Genomic DNA, 24287 nt, shown 5'->3' with positions numbered 1-24287 from the left:
AACGGAATTATATATTAAGTGGTCTTTTGTGACTGGCTTTCTTCACTTAGTGTAATGTTTTCAAGGTTCATCCCTGTTGTAGTATATTTCAGTACTTCATTTCTTTTTATTGCCAGATAATATTCCATTGTATGGATTTACGTTTTGTTTATCTATTCATCAGCTGATGGACATTTGGGTTGCTCTACCTTTTGGATATCATGAATAATGCTGCTATAAACATTCATAGACAAGTTTTTATGTGGACATATGTTTTTATAGAATAGATACCTTGGAATGGAAGGGTTGGGTCACATGGTAGCCTATGTTTAACTATGTGGTGAACTGTCATACTGTTTTCCAAAGTGGCTGCACCATTATACATTCCTACCAGCAGTATATGAGGGTGCTAATTTCTCCACATCCTTGCCAATACTTGTTATCTGACTTTTTGATTATAGCCACCCTAGCAAGTGTGAAGTGGTATCTCACGGTTTTAATTTGCATTGCCCTCATGCTGATAATGTTGAGCATCTTCTCAGGTGCTTATTGGCAATTTGTATATCTTCTTTGGAGAAATGTCGATTCAGATCTTTTGTCCATTTTTAATTAGATTTTGTCGTTTTATTATTGATTTGTAAGAATTCTTTCTATATTCTAGACACAAGTTCCTTTATCAGAGAAATGATTTGGAAATATTTTCTCCTATTCTGTGGGTTTTTTTCACCTTCTTGATGTTATCCTTGGAAGCACAAGATGTTTTTACTTTTCATGAAGTCCAATTTATCTATTTTTTTTCTCTTGTCACTTGAGCTTTTGGTGTCAACATCTAACAAACCATTGCCTAATCCAAGGGCATAAAGATAATTATTTGCTTCTCTGGGTGTTCTGCTGATGTGTGGCAATTTTGGTTTAGCTATAAAATAAATATATTTAGTTAATAAATGATTATATCTTTATTCCATAAAACAATTCCAACCATTCCAATGAGAATTTAGCTCCCACCATCAGCCATCCATCTACTTAAATGTTCAATTCCAGTATACACATGTAGTGATTTCAGATTTGTTAAAATAAGAAGCAACTTTTTTTTTTAAGATTTATTTATTTATTTATTTTTATTTATTTACTTTTGGCTGCATTGGATCTTAGTTGTGGCATGTGGGCTCTTCGTTGCGGCATGCAGGCTTCTCTCCAGTTGTGGCGTGCAGGCTCTAGGGCACGTGGGCTCTGTAGTTCATGGCACACAGCCTCTCTAGTTGAGGCCCAAGAGCTCAGTAGTTGTGGCGCGCAGGCTTAGTTGCCCCGTGGCATGTGGGATCTTAGTTCCCTGACCAGGGATTGAACCTGTGTTCCCTGCATTTGAAGGCAGATTCTTTACCACGGGACCACCAGGGAAGTCCCAGAAGCAACTTGTTTTTTATTAACTAGTGTACAGTGCTTATGTACAGTTCCTTTTGCCTTTAGTTTTATAGACTCCACTCATTTCCTTTATTCCCCTACCTGCTTCAGAGAGGTTGCTTCATATATTTGCAATATATTTAGATTCTTTTATCACACTTTGTATTTCATGCTGGGTTCCGCAAACCTCCTGAATGATAATTAAAACTTGTATACATTAGCACTATTTACAATAGCCAAGACATGGAAACAACCTAAATGTCCATCGACAGATGAATGGACAAAGACGATGTGGTATATATACACAATGGAATACTACTCAGCCATTAAAAAGAATGAAATAATGCCATTTGCAGCAACATGGACGTGACTAGAGATTATTATACTAAGTGAAGCAGGTCCGAAAGAGAAAGACAAATACCATATGATATCACTTATATGTGGAATCCAAAATATGACACAGATGAATGAAATAGAAATAGACTCAGACATAGAGAAGAGACTTGTGGTTGCCAAGGGGAAGGGAGGTGCGGGAGGGATGGATTGGGAGTTTGGGATGAGCAGATGAGAACTAGTATATACAGAATGGATAAACAACAAGATCCTGCTGTATAGCACAGGGAACTATATTCAATATCCTGTGATAAACCATAATGGAAACGAATACGAAAAAGAATATATATGTATAACAATCACTTTGCTGTATAGCCGAAATTAACACAACATTGTAAATCAACTATACTTCAATAAAATTTTTTAAAAACTTGTATGCATTAAACTTTATACTCTTTGTGCTGTAAAGTTTTACGGGTTTTAGGTCTTGTACTCATAGTATCATACAGAATAGTTTCACCACCCTAAGAAAAAATCCCATTTGTTTCATCTATTCTACTCCCCTCCTCCTGAGCCCCTGACAACCACTAATCTGTTAACCATCTCTATAGTTTTGTCTTTCCCAGAATGTCATATAATTGGAATATATACAGTATGTAGTTTTTTCAGACTGGCTTCTTTTACTTAGCAACATGCATTTAAGATTCATCCATGTCTTTTTATAACTTATTTTTTTTAATTGTTGAGTAATGTTCCATTGTATGGATATACCAACCTCATTTTTTATGTACCTAAATTTCTTTGAACTTGAGTTAAATCTTGCAATACTCCCCAGTATGGAAATGTTTCATTACAAGCTTTAAATGATCAATTTTTTCAATGATGTATTTGTTACTTTTTCCCCTGCTAGAGGCACCACACCCGTACTTTTTCATTGGCCAGCTCCAATCTAGAATAGCTGTCCTCTAAAGAAGCTACAGAATTATCCTCTTGGGTCTATCCTTTGACATCATGCTGGAAATTTCCTTTCTCTCTCTATATATAAACCTCTTGTTCCCTGCATCCAATGTCTTCCTTTTTCTTGGTTTACTTCTTTTTTTTTTTTTTAACATCTTTATTGTAGTATAATTGCTTTACAATGGTGTGTTAGTTTCTGCTTTACAACAAAGTGAATCAGTTATACATATACATATGTTCCCATATCTCTTCCCTCTTGCGTCTCCCTCCCTCCCACTCTCCCTATCCCACCCCTCTAGGTGGTCACAAACCACCGAGCTGATCTCCCTGTGCTATGCGGCTGCTTCCCACTAGCTATCTATTTTATGTTTGGTAGTGTATATATGTCCATGCCACTCTCTCACTTTGTCACAGCTTACCCTTCCCCCTCCCCATATCCTCAAGTCCATTCTCTAGTAGGTCTGTGTCTTCATTCCCGTGTTACCCCTAGGTTCTTCATGACCTTTTTTTTTTTTTTTTACTTTTAAAAACTTTTTTCTTAATAATTATTTTTTATTTTAATAACTTTATTTTATTTTATCTTACTTTATTTTATTTTATCCTCTTTCTTTCTTGCTTTCTTTTTTTTTTCCCTTTTATTCTGAGCCGTGTGGATGAAAGGCCCTTGGTACTCCAGCCAGGAGTCAGTGCTGTGCCTCTGAGGTGGGAGAACCAACTTAAGGACACTGGTCCACAAGAGACCTCCCAGCTCCACGTAATATCAAATGGCAAAAATCTCCCAGATATCTCCAAGACCCAGCTTCACTCAACAACCAGCAAGCTACAGTGCTGGACATCCTATGCCAAACAACTAGCAAGACAGGAACACAGCCCCATCCATTAGCAGAGAGGCTGCCTAAAATCATAATAAGGCCACAGATACCCCAAAACACACCACCAGACGTGGACCTGCCCACCAGAAAGACAAGATCCAGTCTCATCCACCAGAACACAGGCACTAGTCCCCTCCACCAGGAAGCCTACACAACCCACTGAACCAACCTTAGCCACTGGGCACAGACACCAAAAACAACGGGAACTACGAACCTGCAGCCTGCGAAAAGGAGACCCCAAACACAGTAAGATAAGCAAAATGAGAAGACAGAAAAACACACAGCAGGTGAAGGAGCAAGGTAAAAACCCACCAGACCTAACAAATGAAGAGGAAATAGGCAGTCTACCTGAAAAATAATTCAGAGTAATGATAGTAAAGATGATCCAAAATCTTGGAAATAGAATAGAGAAAATGCAAGAAACATTTAACAAGGACCTAGAAGAACTAAAGAGGAAACAAGCAATGGTGAACAACACAATAAATGAAATTGGTTTACTTCTTTCTTCTAGTTCCCCAGCAGCATCCTGAGAAATAGTGAATGGAAGATAACATCACTGAAAATTTTGGCTTCATTCATGATTGAGAGTTTGGCTCAGTATAGGGTTGAACACTGAAAATAAATTTTCACTCAGAAAATGTCAAGGGATTTGCTCCATTATTGTTATTGTTGTTGTTTTAGCTTCCAGTTTTGTTACTAAGAAATCTAACGATATTCTGATTTCGGGGGTTGGGGGGGGGGAGGTTTGTATATGATCTATTTTTTTTCTTTAGAAGCTCTTAGAATACTTTATCTATGGTATTCTAAATTTTTACAGTGATGTAATTTGGCGAGGGTATTCTTTTTGTTCATGGTGCTGGGCATTTTGGTGGTCTCTATCAATTTGAAGATTCATATCCTTTAGTTCTGGGAAATACGTCTCTTTGATGATATTCTTCTTACCATTCTGCCTTTTTGGAATGCTCACCAGTAGTTTTTAAACTTCTTGAATTAATCCTCTAATTTTCTTATCCTTTCTCTCCTTATTGTCATCTATTTGTTTTTCTGTTCTAATTTCTGAGAGGTCTCATTTATTTATTCATTTATTTATGTTTTGAGGTCTCCTAGATTTTATCTTTTTACTCCTCTGTTAAGTTTTTTCTTTAATTTTTACTATCATATCTTGAATTTTCAACAGTACTTCTTTCTTATTCCATGATTATTTTATATATACACCACGTGTACATGTCCAATCTCTTTTTCCTATTTATTCACTTAGAAGTCTCTCTCTCTTGTTAGATATTTTCTTTAAATGTCTGGCAGCCCTTGACTGGCCATTCACATACAGGAGTAAGGCACTAAAAACTTTTTATTTTTTAATTTTTTTATTTTTGGCTGTGTTGGGTCTTCGTTGCTGCATGCGGGCTTTCTCTAGTTGTGTTGAGCGGGTGCTGCTCTTCGTTGCGGTGCGTGGGCTTCTCAGTGTGGTGACTTCCCTTGTTGCAGAGCACGTGCTCTAGGCGTGCAGGCTTCAGTAGTTGTGGCTCACGGGCTTAGTTGCTCCGTGGCATGTGGGATCTTCCCGGACCAGGGCTTGAACCCGTGTCCCCTGCATTGGCAGGCGGATTCTTAACCACTGCGCCACCAGGGAAGCCCCAGCACTAAAAACTTAATTGGAAGCACCATTTATGGGCAGGACTTCACTGTAGGGAGAGCTGGCTACAATTCTTTTGCTTTTGGTCAAATTGAACTTTTCCAGAGAGTCTGTCTCCTGTGTCAGTCTCACCCACCCAGATACCTGGAACCCCTGTTTCTGAGCCTTTCATGGGTTTTGTGAGAATTCAGCTTATTGTTTAGGGTGTCCAGTTTTGCCCTTCTGTAACTCTGCCAATCTGCCAAGTCACCCATGTACTTTCTACTTCCACTTTCTACTTTCCTGTATGATTTAAGGCCTCAGATGTCTTCTAGTTTCGTCAAAGACAGGGTTTGCATTTCTGTTTTCTGTACTTGTATTTTTTCAGTTGAGAATGGGACAGAAATGTCTATACTCTGCCATCTTAAAATAAGAAGTCTTCTAGAATCATTTGTTTGAAAAGTTTTGATTCATATTTGTGATTTTAATCTGAAAGTTGAAAAGAATTTGGTTAATTTTCTAAATAGAATTTTATAATTAAGAAAAATATTTATTTATTTATTTGGCTGTGCCAGGTCTTTAGTTGCAGCGTGCGGGATCTAGTTCCCTGACCAGGGATCGAGCCTGGGCCCCCTGCATTGGTAGCACGGAGTCTTAACTGCTGGACCACTAGGGAAGTCCCAAATTTTATAATCATTGGGTTGGCTAGTAGTGTTACATTAGGAAATTTTTCTTTATATTAGATTCGCATGATGGCCATGAGTGTTATATACGGGTACCATTCCCAACATGTTTGTACAGTTAGGGCTCTGGGTATAAATGAAGTTAGATGTACTGGTGCCCTAATATAACAAACTATAAAACTTTCTTTTGTAGACAACCACTACGAAACATCTATTACCAGCAGATATGTTTTGGGGGGGGGCGGTGTTTGTTTATTTTTAACATCTTTATTGGAGTATAATTGCTTTACAATGTTGTGTTAGTTTCTGCTGTATAACAAAGTGAATCAGCTATATGTATACATATATCCCCAAATCCCCTCCCTCTTGCGTCTCCCTCCCAGCTTCCCTATCTCACCCCTCTAGGTGGTCACAAAGCACCAAGCTGATCTCCCTGAGCTATGCAGCTGTTAACCACTAACGATTTTACATTTGGTAGTGTATATATGTCAATGCTACTCTCTCACTTTATCTCAGCTTCCCCTTCCCCTTCCCCGTGTTCATCAGCAGATGTTTTTAACCACATAATAATGTCTACAATGGATGTCTCTGACCAATTGCCAATGGAAGTGATCCAGTTCTTCAACAGTACTTACTGTGCATGCTCAGTTGCTTATGGTTGGCACACTGGAAGTTGATCTGAAGGAGATGGGGGATTAGAATAATCAATCAAAACCAAGGCATCAAAATGACAGTATCAAATATCTTGAGTACTGAATACTCAAGCATCGATGTATGTTTACTGAACAAACTCTGTGTGCCTGTGCTACAGGCTGAAAAATAAAAAGAAATCATGACACCTTTCCTCATGGAGGTTTCAATTCACTTAGAGGAATCACATTATACACATGAGTAACAATGATCAAATAAGTCAGAAGATAGGAGTGTGGCAAGGTCCATCTTCCTGACACTTTGCTGTGCGTAGTGCTGGTAAAATTTGGAGTTGCCAGTGTCCAGTCCCCAGCCTCTTGGGTGTTGAGAAGCAATTGCAGCAGTGGCAGAAAGCACAATTCAGTGACGAGGCAATTGTGGTAGTGGCTACTGCAGCTCTGTGACCCCTGAATAGCGTTTTAGGCAGTGTGCCAATATTTTTTTTTTTTTTTTTTTGGCTCAACTGTTCAGGTTCTGGCCTCCTGATCTCCACTTTCCTGATTGTGGCAGAGGAAGCAGCATTCTTGAGAGGTCAGTTCTGCAATGTTCAGGGAGTCACACCTAGAGGTACGCCTTGAGCCCACTCCTCCATTTCTTCCAACAATTTTGTAAGTACCTAATCTCCTGTATTTAATCCCTTTCTGCTTAAAACACCTAGAGTGTTTCTGTTTCCTGCATTGAACCCTGACTAATGTAGAACTAATGTTAAGAATTCGAAGTGTTTGAGAGAATCAGATATATTAAATGTGTACTTCAAATGTTTAATAAAATTTGATGAACTACTTATATAATATGCTAAATGTTTGAGGATTTAATCTTTTAAATGTAGGTATTAATTGAATATTAATCATAGAATAAGTAAAAATAATGGATCTTACCTTTATACAACGTATGATTAGATTAATAATTATCAAGATTTTTAAGTTTAAGAAAAACTAGATTTTAAAACTTAAGAATTTTAATATACAGTTATCCCTCAGTATCCGCAGGGGATTGTTTCCAGGATTCCCTGTGGATACCAAAATCTGTGGATGCTCAATTCCTTATATAAAATGGCATAGTATTTGCATATAATCTAAACACATCCTCCCATATACTTTAAATCATCTCTGGATTACTTATGTCAACAAAAAATTAATCAATAGTCAATCTAAGAGAGAAATGGACAATTTTATTCAAGCCACCTGAGGATTATAACCTGGGAGACAGTCTTTCTGAAAGCTCTGAGGACTGTTCCACCTGTTGGAGGTCAAGGCACAATTATATAAGTTTTTGAGACAAAGGGTTGTACATCAAAGTAACATATTGACAGTTTGCATAGTCCAACAAGGTGAGTAGTGGGTTATTGTGACACCTTACAGGGTTGAGACAGGAATGTTATCTCCTAAGTAGTTACCTTGAGGGCACCAGGAGGAAATTGCTTTTTTTGGTGAGTAGGCGTCTTCTAAGGGGATCTAGTTAATGTATAATGAAGATGCACAATGCATGCTAAAGGGGAGTGGGATAGTGGCTCAAACAGGCAGAGAGAGAATTTTATGTTTAATTTTTCTTGTACTGCCTTAAAATAATCTTATTCCATCACTTATAATACCTAATACAATGTAAACACTATGTAAATAGTTGTAAACCCAACATAAATGCTATGTAACTAGTTGTTAGCATACAGCAAATTCAAGTTTTGCTTTTTGAAACTTTCTGGGAATTTTTTTTTCAAGTATTTTCAATCCGCTGTTGGTTGAACGCGCAGATATGGAACCTGCAGATACAGAAGGCCAGCTGCATTGAATATCAATTAAAACATAAGTAAGTATAATAGTATCCCCCCCAATGGAAGTTTCCCCTTAGTAAAAAACACAATGGACAGTTAACACTCTATCTCCAGTCCCTCAGACAGAATCTAGCACTGGAGAGTGTTCAATGAAATTTGTCAAGTGAATGAATGAGCAACAATACCATGAAACAGATTTCATCATCACTATTTTAATGATGAGGAAAGTGAAGTTCAGATAAGCTTACCACTTGGCCAGTAGCCCCTAAAATTGGGTGTATGCACCCAGGTGGTATGTGATACAATACTATACATTTTAAAATCAAATGTCTTATTATGTGCACGATTGTGTAGAAGTCACATACACAATACATTAAAATGTACATATATGAAGGGCTTGTGCTCAAAAATGTTTTATTGATGGTGTGAGTGGTCAGGAAAGTTTGTTGGCTACTGGGGTAGACCGAGGGCAAATTGTCCTCGGCAGGTGTCACGTGGCTTTATGTTTGTACCCGTGGCATAGTGAGAGTGCTCGAGAAACGTTCTGAATGAGAATGAATACACAAATAGACGAATCAGTGAATAAAAGAAGATGCCCCAGGTAATACAACTAGTAAGTGGAGGTGTCCCAGATAACACAACTAGTAAGTAGAGATGTCAGGATTCAAATTCAGATCTGTTTAGCTCCAAAGTCTGTACTTTTCCAAGAACAAGCTCCTGCTCAGCACACCAGATTAGCAAGGGGGAACCTGAGATGTATTTCCAACTAGTTGGTTAAAAAAAGAACACATAGATAAACCCTGAGCAACAAAAAAAAGCATTACATTGATCAGGAGGTTTTTAATCATCCAGTCAGCTTTTCCACAAGGGAGACATCCTTCAGAAACATAGAAAGACAAAAGAGCTACATCACATTTCCTCTAGTTACATATTTGGATAGCACTAGAGGCTGCATCCTGTGTGGCCAGGGGCACTTTTGTTTCTCTATGTAATACATGGAGAGGATTTCTCAACTTCTTTTCAGCATAGGTCATATCTTCCCTTTCAAAAACAAAAACAAACAAAATCAATTTAGGCAAGCCCTCCAACCTTCTTTTCTACTAAGCTGTCTATCCACAACATCAAATTAGTCACAGGACAGACTCACTTGAGTTTCACTTCTTCCTTCTTCCAAAGAGGAGTAAAGTGGACCAATATCTGAGCCAAAAACATTGAACATCCAAGCACATAGGTGTTTAGAGCCTGAATAAGAATGACTGTTAATTACTGAAAACCTGTGTGCAGAGCACTCTACCGCTAGTTGATTTCCACGTTATTTCATTTAATCGTCACAACAACCCCAGAAGTATTATTATTATCCCCCATTTTATAGATGAAGAAACAGAGTCTTAAGTAGGTTAAGGGAGTTATGCAAGATCATACAGGTAGTAAATGGTATAGGAGATTTAAACAAAAACCCATCTTGTTCAAAGCACATCTTTCCACCATACCCATACCAGATTTCCGGATTCCAGAATAAGATACGCAGCGAAGTGCCTCTGCCTACCCCTAGTTGCCAATAAGTAACATAAGCAAGCAGTAAACCTTGGCTATTTTGCTAAGCCACTGAGATATGGGGGGTTGTTTTATTATTGAAGCATTACCTAACAGAAGTTGGTTGGTATAGGTGTCTTTAAATACGGTGTCGTAAACTTTGAAAACCACTTTAATAACATGGTACAGTGCAAATCATGCTTAGTGAGAGTCTCTATTACTTTATACCATCCCCGAACAAGTACTTACTTTTATTTAAGACAAAGGCTCAAAAGTGCTTGAAGCTCTGCAGGAAAGACAATGAGTTGGTCAGGGCATGGCTTTGGCATTCAAATAGTTGCATACAAATTGGTGCATAAACGTCTAAAGAAATATACTCTATTTTGTTGTTGTTCTTTTTTTTAATTGAGAAAATCTTTTAAATCTCCTATTTAAATAATAGTTGAGAAGCTAAAGAATATCAGTTTGAAGGGACACCAAATTACAAGTCATCTTGGGGAGAGGGGGCAAATAGCTTGGTCTAGCCCTACTTATACAGCTCATATCAAAAGGGGGCTATTTTTGGTGGAATTTCAAAGTCACAGAGGTTGAGAGACAGTCTCCTTGACTGGGGAGAGACAATTATATTCTCTTAAGGGCAATTAGAGAACTTTAAGAGTACACTGTCAGGGAGCTTCCCTGGTGGCGCAGTGGTTAAGAATCCGCCTGCCAGTGCAGGGGCACGGGTTCAAGCCCTGGTCCGGGAAGATCCCACGTGCCGCGGAGCAACTAAAACCGTGTGCCACAACTACTGGGCATGTACTTTAGAGCCGGTGCTCCGCAACAAGGGAAGTCACCGCAATGAGAGAAACCTGCGCACCGCAACGAAGCGTAGCCCCTGCTCGCCACAACTAGAGAAAGCCCGTGCGCAGCAACGAAGCAACGAAGCGTAGCCCCTGCTCGCCACAACTAGAGAAAGCCCGTGCGCAGCAACGAACACCCAATGCAGTCAAAAATAAATAAATAAAATAAATTTTAAAAAAAAAAGTACATTGTCAGATGGGAACTGTAACTAGAGTCCCAAATATTTATATATTTACTTGCAAACTAAGAATTTATAAGAAACGTTCTAGAATTGTGACTTGATAAAACATTAACAGAAATATCTATAGTTTTTTTTAAAACCTGGATTTAGTTGAAGCTAGGAAAACACATTTTAAGGTGACAAGCAGTTACTGTAGCTATAAAGGTGGAAGATATGAATAATCCTTTACACTGTTTCTTTTCTCTTGTGTTAGGAAGCCGACCTAATGGGGCTCTCCAGTTGCACAAATTTAAAATAACACCCACTTACCTTGGGAAAAATTATAAAGAAAGCTTTCTGACCGCAGATATTTTAGACTGAGAAGCTGAATATATTATCAATACTTGGGCATATAAATCATTGTTTCTGGCAAACACAGGCTATACCACTGCAAAATTATTATGGGGGATTAGGAATGTATAGACAGAAATACTTACCTCTGTATGGATGTAGATATGTTTTTGTGGGGATGTGTGTTCCTGTTTAAGCTGTGTCTTGCAGTATATCAGAAACTGAGATCCAGAAGACCACATAAAGGATGTTCAAACTTGTTTTTCATCACTTACTAGAAGAACTGAAACTGGCAAAAAAAAAAAAATGTACTGGACCATGTTTGGCTGATGAGGTTCAACCTTGAGTATGCAGTAAGAAGGTCCTACATGTGGTATTAATTGTGAACAATCCAGACTTCGGAAAATATATCAATGTTGGCCCATAAGGAGGCAGAGGGAGAGGTTATATTCCTGCAGAAAAGAGAGGAAATTCCTTTAGAAGCAAATATTCTCATTCTCAATTGTCTTATATAAAGATAGATCCCAAGACAGGAAACGGAGACTCTAAATTAAGGGAAAGAACTTTTCCTCCCCTGGAGTCTGGATTCTACAAAGACTAGAAATTAACTTGGAAGGAATTGCAGCTGGTGAGCTCCTGACCACATGGAGGCAGGTGGGAGCCAGACAAGGAAGGATCCCATGGGCATGGGTCTAGATTGTAGACTACACAGGTACCCACATCTAGTAGTAGTCCTCTGGGGCCAGAGTGGTGGTACTAGCACCAGCCTGAAAGCTGCTGGGCTCCCAGAACTGTGGAACACAATCTGCAAGTGTTGGAAATTTATCTACAAATTCCACAGTGAGTGGACATTAACAGATACTTACTTAGAACAGAACCTGTATGGACTCTGCATACGACATTGCGTCAATGCAAGAACAATTACAGAAACCTGCACTCTTACGACGAGCAATTTTGAGTCAACGAGACTACAAAAAAATGCAACCGGTTGGGACAGAGCAGCACCTTCCCTTCTGGGCTGGGCAGACTGGCAGATTACCTTAGCATTACACTGTAGTAATGGCTGCTGAAGCATGTGTAAGCAAAGTATCACTTGAAGAAGTGTATGACTTATGTTTACAACTATTAACAATATAAGATATTACCCATCAAAAACACCTACTAGAGAAAGAACATGACAAAACTGAATTTATAAATTAGGTTTAGGCAAAAATTACAAAAGCAGGTTTTTCCCTGTTGGCCAGAGGTTGGCAAACTTTTTCTGTAAAGGGCCAGATATTTTAGGCTTGTGGGCCATGTATTCTATGTTGCAACTACTCAACTCCACAAGCAAATTTAGAAAAGTAATTCTGAGAGTTTTCAGTGAATCTAACTTTTAAAACAATAAAAGGGGAAAAATCAGTCACACTCTCAAAATTTCAAATAAAAATGTTTTTATTGAAATTATTTCTAACATACTTGACAGCCACATTAACATATAATACCATTATTACTACTACTACTAACAGGTAACACTTATATAGGACCATAGTATAAGATAAAATTGCCAAAAAAGGTAGCATTTTTAGCAAATAAAGGATATCTGCCATATTTTTATTATAATTCTTTAAACAGCCATTTACTCCAATTAAGAAATGTACAATATGATGATTTGGTGTTTTAATTTTTAAAAGAACTTAAGCAAGAAGAGGGAGAGAGGGAGTAATAATATTAATAGGGAGACATGGAAAAGATACATCTCTTTGTAATAGATCATTTTGAGAGCTGTTTTCTGGCAAAATCATATGTTATTGCTTTCCGTAATGGGACAGTAAAGATGGGCAGAATTAGCCAAAAACAAAACAAGAAGAATCAAAGAATGAGGGAGGCCAGTCCTAAAATAAGATTACCAAGACTATATTATTAGATGATTTACTTGGGCTTGAAAAGTGGCTATCATTATTACACTGTGAAATGAAAAACAATCCTTGTACCCATTGTGTCTATCCACTGACAGAAACATGATACAGTTTCCATAGAAACAACATTCTGCTCATCTAAAGTCCCGTTATTTTCAAAGAGCACTCAGGAAATAGTCAATAATATTCATTTTAACAGAAAATGTACTGGTAATAAAGGGAGTTACAGCAAAAATCTGTCCTCAACCTAGTTTACTAGGGAAGATGAGACAAATATAAATGAAATAAAAAGATATACTATTAATATTTCTTCCTTTTTCAGAGAATATTAATCACTAAACAGGTGGAACAAGGGAATAGAGAACTATGCACGTGAACTCTTTCTGGAAGTAACTGCTATTCACGGCTGAATTAAGTACGCCTAATCTTTGTGTCTCTTTACCTAGTAAAACTAACAGTTATCCCCAGAAATGACAGTAGGGATTGATACACAAATACTGAAAACAGAATTTCCAGATTAGGGAAGGCATATTTCAGTGCAAACTACTCTAGAACACCTCCAAGCCTTAATAACACCTTTAGAGGAATGGTACTGGAGAGTGATTTTGCTGATTGTGGAGATATTTTTTTCCCCAGTCATTTAAAAATTTTTTTATTGAGTTATAATTTACATACCATACAATTCACTTGCTTTACTTGTACAATTCAATGGTTTTTGGTACATTTACAGATTTGTGTAACCATCACCACAGGCATAGATTTAAGTGTTAGGAAAATCACTGAAAAACTGGGTCTTGTGATTTCAACCCTTACGGTAACTAACTCTTTGAATTTCCTTTTTTCCCCAAGTAATTATTTCCAGGGTACAGTATAGTGCTTACACTAGTTTATACTTACTGGATTGAATCGAAAGCATTTAAAGTTTCTTTTTGCGGAAGTAAGTTTACATACACAGCAACAGTGTTGAAATAGGCAGCTTCTAAGAATTAAACTGGTAAAATCCATACTTAATGAATTAGCTGGTTGTGAGAGCAATCCATAAAACTGTCTGTGACTGTGTAACGGAGGAGTTTAGAAACACTCTAAAGCCCTAATTAAGATGAGGAGGTAATCTCAGGATGCAAAACGAAGTGGCTGTAATCTGGTCAGCAAAGATCTAATCAATTGTATAGTACACTGTTCAGAGAAAAGGTTGCATGAAGATTAGCCTACAGAAAGAGAATTGCCAATCTTTACCCAGCACTATTCAGGGAACAGAGATGCAAAATCCAGAGGGTATGAATCTTCCTGTCTTTGAAGAGGTACACTCTGCTGTGGGGCAGGGATCATTAATCAGGTTTCACCAGGATCTGAATGAGACATCTCTCAAAGCGATTCACCTCATTTTGTTTTGATTCCTTATTTACTAAGAAACTGCTTGATTTGTTTTCCAGACCTGAAAAAAAGTTTTCTTGGTGTGTACAATTTGAACATCACGGTTATCAAAAATGAATCTGCTTCACCCCCCAACAAATGAACAAATGGTTTGGTTTATTTGCTTTCTTCTTTTTCACTCTTGTGGACTAAAACATGCCAATCTACTCTGGGACACTGATAGTATAAGATCATACCCTTAAATGTAATAATTTCCAAGCTAATGCCACCCAAGGAGACACTGATAAACAGCCATCCAGACTTTTCTTGCTACATCCTGACCTTGTCATAGGGAAACAGAGCAGGACCCTATGGTCCTTGCCCCTCCCGCACCCATGTCCTTAGCCTGCCTTTCTAAAAAATATTTATTTATTTATTTATTGGCTGCGTTGGGTCTTCATTGCTGCGTGCGGGCTTTCTCTACTTGCGGCGAGTGGGGGCTACTCTTCGTTGCGGTGCGCAGGTTTCTCTTATTGCGGTGGCTTCTGCTGCAGAGCACAGGCTATAGGCGTGCAGGCTTCAGTAGTTGTGGCATGCGGGCTCAGTAGTTGTGGCTCACAGGCTCTAGAGCACAGGCTTAGTAGTTGTGGCGCACGGGCTTAGTTGCTCCGCGGCATGTGGGATCTTCCCAGACCTGGGCTCAAACCCGTGTCCCCTGCATTGGCAGGCGGATTCTTAACCACTGCACCACCAAGGAAGTCCCAGCCTGCCTTTTGTCTGTGGAAAAACTTTAGCCGAAGGATAAGTTTAATCAGAGAAGTGAGAAAATGAAGAAACAAAGGAAAACAGAGGAGACCAAATAATACTAGTTTAGTCATTAAGCATAGTCAAGGACTTTTAGTTACTCCTTAAGGGCTATAGATAATATTCTGAGCCACATCCTGTGAGCTGTCTTATAGATACTGAAGCCCCCACCAGGTGGAAGAAGTTAACTACATGATGACCAGGCTGTAGCCGTGACATAAGCTTCCACAATTCCGAGAACTGGCCTCAAAGAAATGGAAACAAACCGAAACTGGAACTGAAGATTAACTGTACCTAAAACAATTACGATGACACTGGTAAGACCACTGATGACCAATTTCAAGATGACTGTCAGAGCTGACTGTATTATTTCTGCATGTAGCCCCCTCCCTCTGTCTATAAAAGCTCTTGCCCCCATTGTCGGGGGGGGGGCGGGGGGGGAGGAGTCGGCCTTTTGGACAGGCGTCTACCCTCCCCCACAGTCACTGGCATCCAAAATAAAGCGAACTTTCCTTTCCACCAACCTGGCCTCTTTATTGGCTTTTGAGCGGTGAGCAGCCGAACCCCACTTTCGGTTACAAGAGACCCTAGAACCTACAATTTGGTTACACTCAAACACAGTAAAATAGGCCAAGAGAGAAACAAGAATGTCCTATTCACTCTCTATTAAATTTTACCCTGTATTCTTCTGAACTGAACAGAATCAGAAATGACTGCACTAAACTGGACAAGAATAAATCAAAGCAAATTCATGGTTTTCTTATTTTTCTGGAATGAAAATGCCTTGAAATTAAAAGCACCTATGTTTAAACCACCTCAGTTACTACTGACTTAACATTACTCAACAGAAGATGAATCTGAATAATCATAAATGGATGGATAAAGTTAGAGAGAAAATGTGCTCAGTAAATAAATATTGAATGTAAGAACCAATACATGATGTGCCTGGAATTCTTTAAAAACTCTCATCTCTTCTGCTGCTAACCAAGTAGGATAGTGCTAGAAACTGAATAAATCTGTTGAAATAGTGTCCCTTTTGGTCAGCTTCTCATTGAAAAATTATCAGGGTCTTCTCTTTTTTTTTTCTTTTGGCCGCACCGCGCATGTGGGATTCCCTGACCAGGGATGGAACGATGGAACCCGTGCTCCCTGAAGTGGAAGGAAGAAGTCCTAACCACTGGACCTCCAGGAAATTCCCAGGGTCTTCTCTCTTTAAATTGAAAGCTCAGTTTAAAAATACGTCATTGAAGGATGAGCTAAAGCAGCAGTCCTCAACCTTTTTGGCACCAGGGACCAGTTTCGTGGAAGACAATTTTTCCGCGGACGGGGGGCAGGTGGGTGGCGAGTGGGAAGGTTCAGGCGGTAATGCGAGCGATGGGGAGCCGCAGATGAAGCTTTGCTCACTCACCTGCCGTTCATCTCCTGCTGTGTGGCCGGGTCACGAACAGTATCGGTCCTCAGCCCAGGGGTTGGGGACTCCTGAGCTAAAGGACAGACAAAAAAGTACATGCACATATACTCATAATTTTGGAAACCACCAAAGAGATTTCAAGGACTACCAAAGATCCTCTATGGATCTGTTGAGGAGCAAATTAAATGTGTATTTTGGGATTACTAGAAACATTTGTAAAATACATTCAATCAACTTTCAGAACTGAAAACATGCCCTTCTCCTAAACAATCTATTTTTTAAAATTTCAAAGGCACTTTGGACTTTGAACACACTGTGTTCCCTTCTTTACTGTGACTTCCGGGATGGCCACAGGGAAATTTGCAGTCCATCTCTAGGAACTCACCAAATTATTACTGCAGGCGTTTTGTGTACTCACCTTATCGATGCCTTCATTTTAATCCTCCTCCTTTATTTTCCCCATGATTTCTCCATCCAGTTTTAGTAACGTTTTATAGTATCTCTGTAAACTGCCTCACATCCCTGGGGAGAGGGAGTTGCAAATAAATACATAATATGAAAAAAATCATCCTTACACTTAGGGTGCAGATCTGTTTTAGCATATTTATGACTGCAGGGTTGTTGTTGTTGTTGTTTTTTAATTTGAATTCATCACTAATATTTAAAAACCCCAGCACTTCATATAAAAATCTAGATTTCAGATGTCTCTGAGGAAGAGATGTAAAAAGTTCTTATCTCCCTGGACCAGCATGCTACCAGAATCAGTCCTGAGCAGCAACTGTGGTCTCCAGTGGTCACAGGAGTCCTCACACATTCATTGTGCTCATTCATATTACTTAAGAGGCCTGGTAATGACTTCAAAAAAAGGAAGGAACTTCAGGATTCTGCAATACACAGAGGCAGGAGCGCTTTTTCTCGTTCTTTGAAAGCGGTTGGAGAAATAACAGGCACAATTCATTCTGCAACCTTCACTGGACCTTTCCGCTGCGTTGGGCCTAGCGATACGCTGTTGAAGAGAGAAGCAGAGGTCTGGGTCCTGGGTGGCAGGTACCACCAATGACTGGTCAGAGCACGAATCACCGCCACTAGCACAAGGAGTGTTCAATTGAGCTATATACAAAGCTCGGTTCTGAACCGAAGGTGGTACGGTACTTAGTGTATACTATTTACTAGGGAATCTAAGCTGGGTTCCCCTCCATGAGACACTTAGGTAAGCAGCCCACGGCCAGTTCGCAGGAGATGGGGCGGTCAGACCAAGTCACGGCTTGGCTCTGCATTGAATCACAGACAACGCAACTCCTGAACTAGGCGCACTCTCCAAGGACGCCCCCGTTTCCGGAGCAACCGCCCGGTCCCGCCCCCTTAGACTCCGCCCCCGTGAGTCTTTCCCGCCAAAGACCGTTAACACCGCAGAGCATGGTGGGACAAAGCGCTCGGCTAGGTTTCACCAAATCCTTTCAGGGCGCCGTTGCTTTAAGAGACCCATTCCTGAGGAAACTGATTATTCTTTAGGACTCGACAGAGATTAATAACCCCTTTTATGAGGGCTCTGTATTTAATCTTTACCACTCAGCCGGTCACTTCATTCGCGAACCTCTCCACAAAATCGGGAACGCGGGAACTTTTTTTCCCTTCGCGCGGAGGGTGACGTCGCGCGTGCGCCAGCGTCCCTTTCGCAGCACCCGTTACGCTTCTGCGCGTGCGTATTGAGATCGAATAGCTGCTTCCTCCCGCTTCTCTTCCTCCCTCCCCCCCATATCCGTGCGCCGAGCTGATAAAGGCGCCATTTTGGAGGGGCCGCGGGAGACGTGGTGTAGCTGTGGGTTCGCTCTGCCGTTGGCTAGGCTTGGTGGGAAGACCTGTTCTCGAGTCCGCGCCTTTCGTCGCCGCCATGTCGGGAGGTGGTGTGATTCGTGGGCCGGCAGGGAACAACGACTGCCGCATCTACGTGGGGAACTTACCTCCAGACATCCGAACCAAGGACATTGAGGACGTGTTCTACAAATACGGTGCTATCCGCGACATCGATCTGAAGAACCGCCGCGGAGGACCGCCCTTCGCCTTCGTTGAGTTCGAGGACCCGCGGTGAGGCGGTCAGGGTCTTCCTGCCTTGAGGAAATCGGTTGGAGTAGTTGGGGAAGGCTCCAAGGCCTTCACATAGAGAATGGGGAGGTGGGCTCCGAGGTTGGGAGCAAGACGAATCGCCCATGCAGGAGTGGAATGAGGAGCCGAGCCGGCGGGGCTTCTCTGGTGGCTGGGCCCTCCGGACGTCCCCAGAGCCGACTCGCAGGCTCGGAGCGGGAAACTGAGGCGCCGAGGGCTGCCGTAGTGGTCGGCAGCCTGGCGTGCTTCTGGGTGGGGGAGGGGCCATTCCTATTATGCAGCGCATGTGGGCTCTTCCACCCCAGGTGCGCATGTGCGGGGGGCCGCTAGCTCTCCGACCGAGTTAGCCGCCCCTCCCGGTCCTTTTCCTTACGTCTTTGCTCTTCTGTGATCACGCAGGGATGCGGAAGACGCGGTGTATGGTCGCGACGGCTATGATTACGATGGATACCGTCTGCGGGTGGAGTTTCCTCGAAGCGGCCGTGGTACAGGCCGAGGCGGCGGCGGGGGTGGAGGTGGCGGGGCTCCTCGAGGCCGCTATGGCCCCCCGTCCAGGCGTTCTGAAAACAGAGTGGTTGTCTCCGGTGAGTTGACCGTTCCGTGCGAGTTGATGAAAGGGGGCAGAAACTATTTTAAAGTTTTCCTTGCATGACCAGTTTGACAAATGCAAGTTTTCATGCCAGGTCTTAAATTATTTTAGTGCCATGGGTGAATTTAGTAAACAAGAATTACTGTATTTGAGATTTACCAAATTAGGTTGCAGTACCTAGAATATGAAGACCCTTACTTTGCAAATAATTTTGGGCTCTTGATTCCAGAATCTTAACAGCTCCTTAACCTAGGATGTTAAAAAATAATCGTTAATTTTAAAGTAATCTTTGTTGTAATGTAAATTTTAAGTTTAATGTGAAATTTAGGATAATTGGTATTGAAAAAAAATAACTTTTTCAGGACTGCCTCCAAGTGGAAGCTGGCAGGATTTGAAGGATCACATGCGTGAAGCAGGTGATGTATGTTATGCTGATGTTTACCGAGATGGCACTGGTGTCGTGGAGTTTGTACGGAAAGAAGATATGACCTATGCAGTTCGAAAACTGGATAACACTAAGTTTAGATCTCATGAGGTAGGTTATACACTTATTCTTTTGTTTGGCCAGAATTGGATACAGTGGTCTTAACAGTGGAATTTGAAGGTAAGATTCAGGCAAGGGTGTCCGAGTAAACCCAGTAAAGTGCCTCTGGTTTAAGTTACATTGTATTCAGCATGCCTGAAGACAGGTGAAAGCTTAGATCTTTCAATCGAAAGTTCTGTCTATTCAATAGGGAGAAACTGCCTACATCCGGGTTAAAGTTGATGGGCCCAGAAGTCCAAGTTATGGAAGATCTCGATCTCGAAGCCGTAGTCGTAGCAGAAGCCGTAGCAGAAGCAACAGCAGGAGTCGCAGTTATTCCCCAAGGAGAAGCAGAGGATCACCACGCTATTCTCCCCGTCATAGCAGATCTCGCTCTCGTACATAAGATGATTGGTGACACTTTTTGTAGAACCCATGTTGTATACAGTTTTCCTTTATTCAGTACAATCTTTTCATTTTTTAATTCAAACTGTTTTGTTCAGAATGGGCTAAAGTGTTGAATTGCATTCTTGTGTAATATCCCCTTGCTCCTAACATCTACATTCCCCTCATCTCTGGTAAATTGTATTTTAAGTGATGTCATAGACAGGATTGTTTAAATTTAGTTAACTCTCCATGCTCTTCAGACTGTGATATCATGTAAATGTCTATTCTGCTCTGGTTTGTGTGAACTGGGTTGTTGGGGGTGTTTGTGGTTATCTTACCTGGGGAAGTTCTTATGTTTATCTTGCTTTTCATGTGTCTTTCTGTAGACATATCTGAAGAGATGGATTAAGAATGCTTTGGATTAAGGATTGTGGAGCACATTTCAATCATTTTAGGATTGTCAAAAGGAGGATTGAGGAGGATCAGATCAATAATGGAGGCAATGGTATGACTCCAAGTGCTATTGTCACAGATGAAATTGGCAGTATTGACCTTATACTAAAAGGCAAGGGTTTAAAATGATTATACATCTACCTTAAAACACTTGCAAACATCTTATGCAGTTACCTTTAGCTACAATTGCTTTGCTCTTTAAACCTTGGCAATTGTGGCAAAATTACGTTGCCCATTTTGTAACAATTTATTTTGCTCCCTTCCCTTTTTTTGTTTTAATAGGGACTAATGTGGGAAGAACTGGCTAATTTGTCACAATGCTTAGTTACAACTGTTAATGTGTGACCTGCTGTTGGTGTACATGTGGGTACAGGGTGTCTTTAATTCCAACCGGATAGAGTATAATATCAATACTGCTAAATCTGCATGTCCTCTGTGTGACTGATATAGCGTTGCTACTTCATTTTTTTTAAGACAAAATGAAAGCAAAATATAGAGTTCCAACGTATTGGTGTAGATAATCTAGTTGGGAATACTTTTAAGTCTCACCTTCCCCTTTAAACTAATATTCATAATTGACTCATGTTTAAAACACTTTAATTTACAAATTAAATTACAGATGGGAGCATTAGATTTAGTTTAGACTTAGGTGGGTAGCAATACCAGTAAACTTCTCAACTACATAACTTTTTGCAACCACAAAACCTGTAATACGCTGTACAGTAACAAGTGTTGGCATTATCAGTTGAACTGTAAATATAAAATGCTTCTTCCAATTAGTCTCTATGATAATTAAGTTTCTAAAATTTATCTGAACACCATTCAGAAACTTGTTTTGGGGAATTTGATAGTTATTGATGTACATCTGTTAAACTGATGACAGACATAACTCATCATTCCCCAGAAACCTTTTTTGATTACAGTATCTAACATTTTGCCTCCTCTTTTTTGGTTTTGCTGGTTATAAAGGTTTGGATTGGAGAGGGCTCACTGGATCCCAATCCTTGGAGCTGGATCATTGGATTCAAATCATAATGTGGATAGGATAGGGAGGATGAATTACAAGGATTCATGGAGCGGGATCAGATTACCAGGAACATAGGAGTGGATTCCTGCCCCAACCAAACCGCATTCGTGTGGATTTTTTTTTTTTTTTTTTATTCAACTTAATTGGCTATTCCAAAGATTTTTTTTTTTTCCTATTTTTGACGATTGGAGCCCTTAAGATGCACGATGGAATTGTGTTTTGCATTTTTTGGTAAAAGGAGCAAAGCGAGGACCTGGAGATAATACGCTGGAGCAATCTCCTTGGAAGGATTCAGCACGAGTAGATGGTAAACATTTAAAGGGGAAAGGGGGGGTTTGTTTAAAATAGTAAATCAGTAAGTCACTTCTAAATTTAAAGAAAACAAAATTGGAGTTGAAGACTAAGTAGGTTTCCAATTGGCTATTGCCATTTTTCTTTGAAAAAAATAAACATTTTTTTAAAAAAACTATGCATGGTTGTCCTTTTTCCTCTTGTAAGATTTTTTACTGGTTGACTAGTCTCAGTTAATACTTTAAATTGATAAGATTCCAATTCTTGTGTTTATGTGTTAGTAAATTAAAGGTTCTTGAAAGGACTTTTCTAATAAATGGTATTAGCCATCTGTTAATTGTAAAAAGTCTTCAGGGGAAGATAAAAAATGAGAATAAGGCAATTGTGTATGTAATATGGTAAGTGAGGGGGTGATCTAGTCTCTGAAGGATAAGCTTCAGAGCTTTGATTTTAAAATGATGAAAAGCTTATAGATGCTGCTTTATTTTTGGTGATCATCTAGAGAGCATAGGGTTTTGTGCAAAATCGGGTGAGGGACTAGTAAATTAATGTTGGTGTTAGCCTTTGAGTTTCTCAATAAAAGTAAACTCATCTAAAAAATTGGTAAGTATTAAATTCACAGATTAGGATTTTTAACGTAAATTACATTTTCTGTTTGAAGTGTGAATAGCACACTAGAAGATTAACTGCTTATTTTAGTAAGTCATTGCTAATAAAAAGCTGGGCATTCTTTAGAATTTTACCTTGGAAGTCTTCTCAACCATAAAGTTATTCTGTATCCAGACATACCAAAGCAGTGATTACATCTTGTAGTCTACTGATTTTTGTATCTTTACCTGATAGCCCCTTGGTGCTAAGTTTTCAGTTTAGTGTTGGGGAGGGGTTTTTACTTAGAATTCCTAATCTTCTGATTTCCTGATAGCTAGCCAGAACATCAAACCATTCTTTTTCTACACCCAAAAGATAGCTAAGTCGTAACATTTCCTTTGGGTGTTAATTATACTTGGGAGCAGAATTTAAGATTGCTATGCAGTTGACGTAATTTCAAACCTAGGAAACACTAGAAATAATCTTGGTAGTAGAGAAAATGGGCCCAAAGGGATTTGCATAAGGTCACCCAACCAATACATTTAAATGAACCTTATGGAATGTCAGGAGGAAGAGGAGGGATAGGAAGTTCAAAATTAGGATTCCATTTTAAGTATTTAAGCAAAACGGTATAGATTCATTAAGGGAGTAACTCTAGTTATGTGAGAATTCAAAACAACTATTCAAGAGCAGACTTAGGGACGTAAAACAATTAAGTTCTGTTTCATCTGTAGAATATACAATTGGTATTTTTTAATGACTAACTTTGGAAAGATTAATGTGAGCTAGACTTAAGCAAGCCTGGGTTCATTTGTGTTCATTGAATATTTTGGAAACAGGACCAAAATGAAAATTGCCATCGCTCAAAGTTGGCAAAGTTAAGTTGCCATCACTTAAATTGCATTTAAGCTACGCTGAAAGATGTGTTCTACTAAAAGTAGTTCCAACCCCTGACTGAAGTGAGATAGAAAATATCACTTCCCTAGTTTATAGGCTGTTTAAGATTAGAGAGGACTTAACTGTGTATGAAAGGTAGGGGGACGCAGGTTTTCCAGTTTAGTAAGACCAGACAGCTAAATGCTGTAAGGGGAGAGGCAGACTTGCTGTTTTTCAGTCTTAGGAAATGGACCTTAAATCTCTACCTAGATTAGCAGCTGTTAGAAGAAAGTCACACCCTTTTGGAACTAAAAAAAGCTGTCTTGGATTTTCGCCTTTTCTCCCTATTTATGTCCCCTTAGATATTGTAGGGAGCCTATAATTAGTTTATTATTTTCTAACCAAAGAAAAACTTAAGTCTCTAAGAAGCAATTATTTTTCATAACGTCAGATTGAGTAACCCACCTTGCTGTTCAGGCCACATCCTTCTGGAAACAAAAGGTAAGAAACCCATTTTCTGATTCCTAATTGTTTGGGATCTGAATTTTATTAATTTAAAAAAGATACTCTTTGGAATATGAACAGATTTCCCTCATTTAAAATGTTTTTTTCCCCTAAATTTTATAGTTTAATAATATGTTCCATTATTCGTGTACCCACTCGTAGTGCTTAAGTTCCATATGATTCTAGAATTTTAACTTTCTCAGTTTTGTCTTTGAAATATATTTGCTCATTAGGGCTGGTGTTCTTTTTTTCAAGTTTCTGTGAAGATGAATTTCTTGTGTGCCTTTTTGCTTACTTT

At 39.6% G+C, this 24287-nt stretch overlaps 1 protein-coding gene and 1 long non-coding RNA gene across 5 annotated transcripts; one reads left to right on the top strand and one right to left on the bottom strand.

Annotated features, from left to right (window-relative positions):
• Nucleotides 1-8163: 8163 nt before the first annotated feature.
• On the bottom strand, nt 8164-19135 carry LOC132355658 (uncharacterized). 3 transcript variants are annotated; one of them, XR_009499673.1, is made up of 7 exons: nt 18610-19135; nt 17067-17170; nt 16646-16721; nt 11329-11634; nt 10078-10114; nt 9443-9537; nt 8164-9336 (listed from the first exon to the last, which is right to left on the bottom strand). It is a non-coding gene; the product is annotated as an uncharacterized LOC132355658 (long non-coding RNA). The 3 variants fall into 3 exon arrangements; XR_009499674.1 differs by lacking the exon at nt 9443-9537; XR_009499672.1 differs by lacking the exons at nt 8164-9336; nt 9443-9537; nt 10078-10114; nt 11329-11634 and adding an exon at nt 12653-15221 and having other exon boundaries at nt 18610-19128.
• On the top strand, nt 18457-22199 carry SRSF1 (serine and arginine rich splicing factor 1). Of its 2 annotated transcripts, none has more exons than XM_059908123.1 (4): nt 18457-18733; nt 19151-19335; nt 19703-19875; nt 20637-22199. In XM_059908123.1, exons 1-4 carry the CDS (start codon nt 18540-18542, stop codon nt 20673-20675), a joined length of 591 nt encoding a protein of 196 aa, XP_059764106.1. In that variant the 5' UTR covers nt 18457-18539; the 3' UTR covers nt 20676-22199. The 2 variants fall into 2 exon arrangements, with proteins under 2 accessions (XP_059764106.1, XP_059764105.1); XM_059908122.1 differs by lacking the exon at nt 20637-22199 and adding an exon at nt 20075-20358.
• Nucleotides 22200-24287: the final 2088 nt, after the last annotated feature.

Source organism: Balaenoptera ricei, chromosome 20 (genome assembly GCF_028023285.1).
Source record: "Balaenoptera ricei isolate mBalRic1 chromosome 20, mBalRic1.hap2, whole genome shotgun sequence".
Lineage (NCBI taxonomy): Eukaryota > Metazoa > Chordata > Mammalia > Artiodactyla > Balaenopteridae > Balaenoptera > Balaenoptera ricei.
The sequence above is the reverse complement of the archived record's forward strand: the minus strand, read 5'-3'. Positions and strand labels throughout refer to the sequence as shown.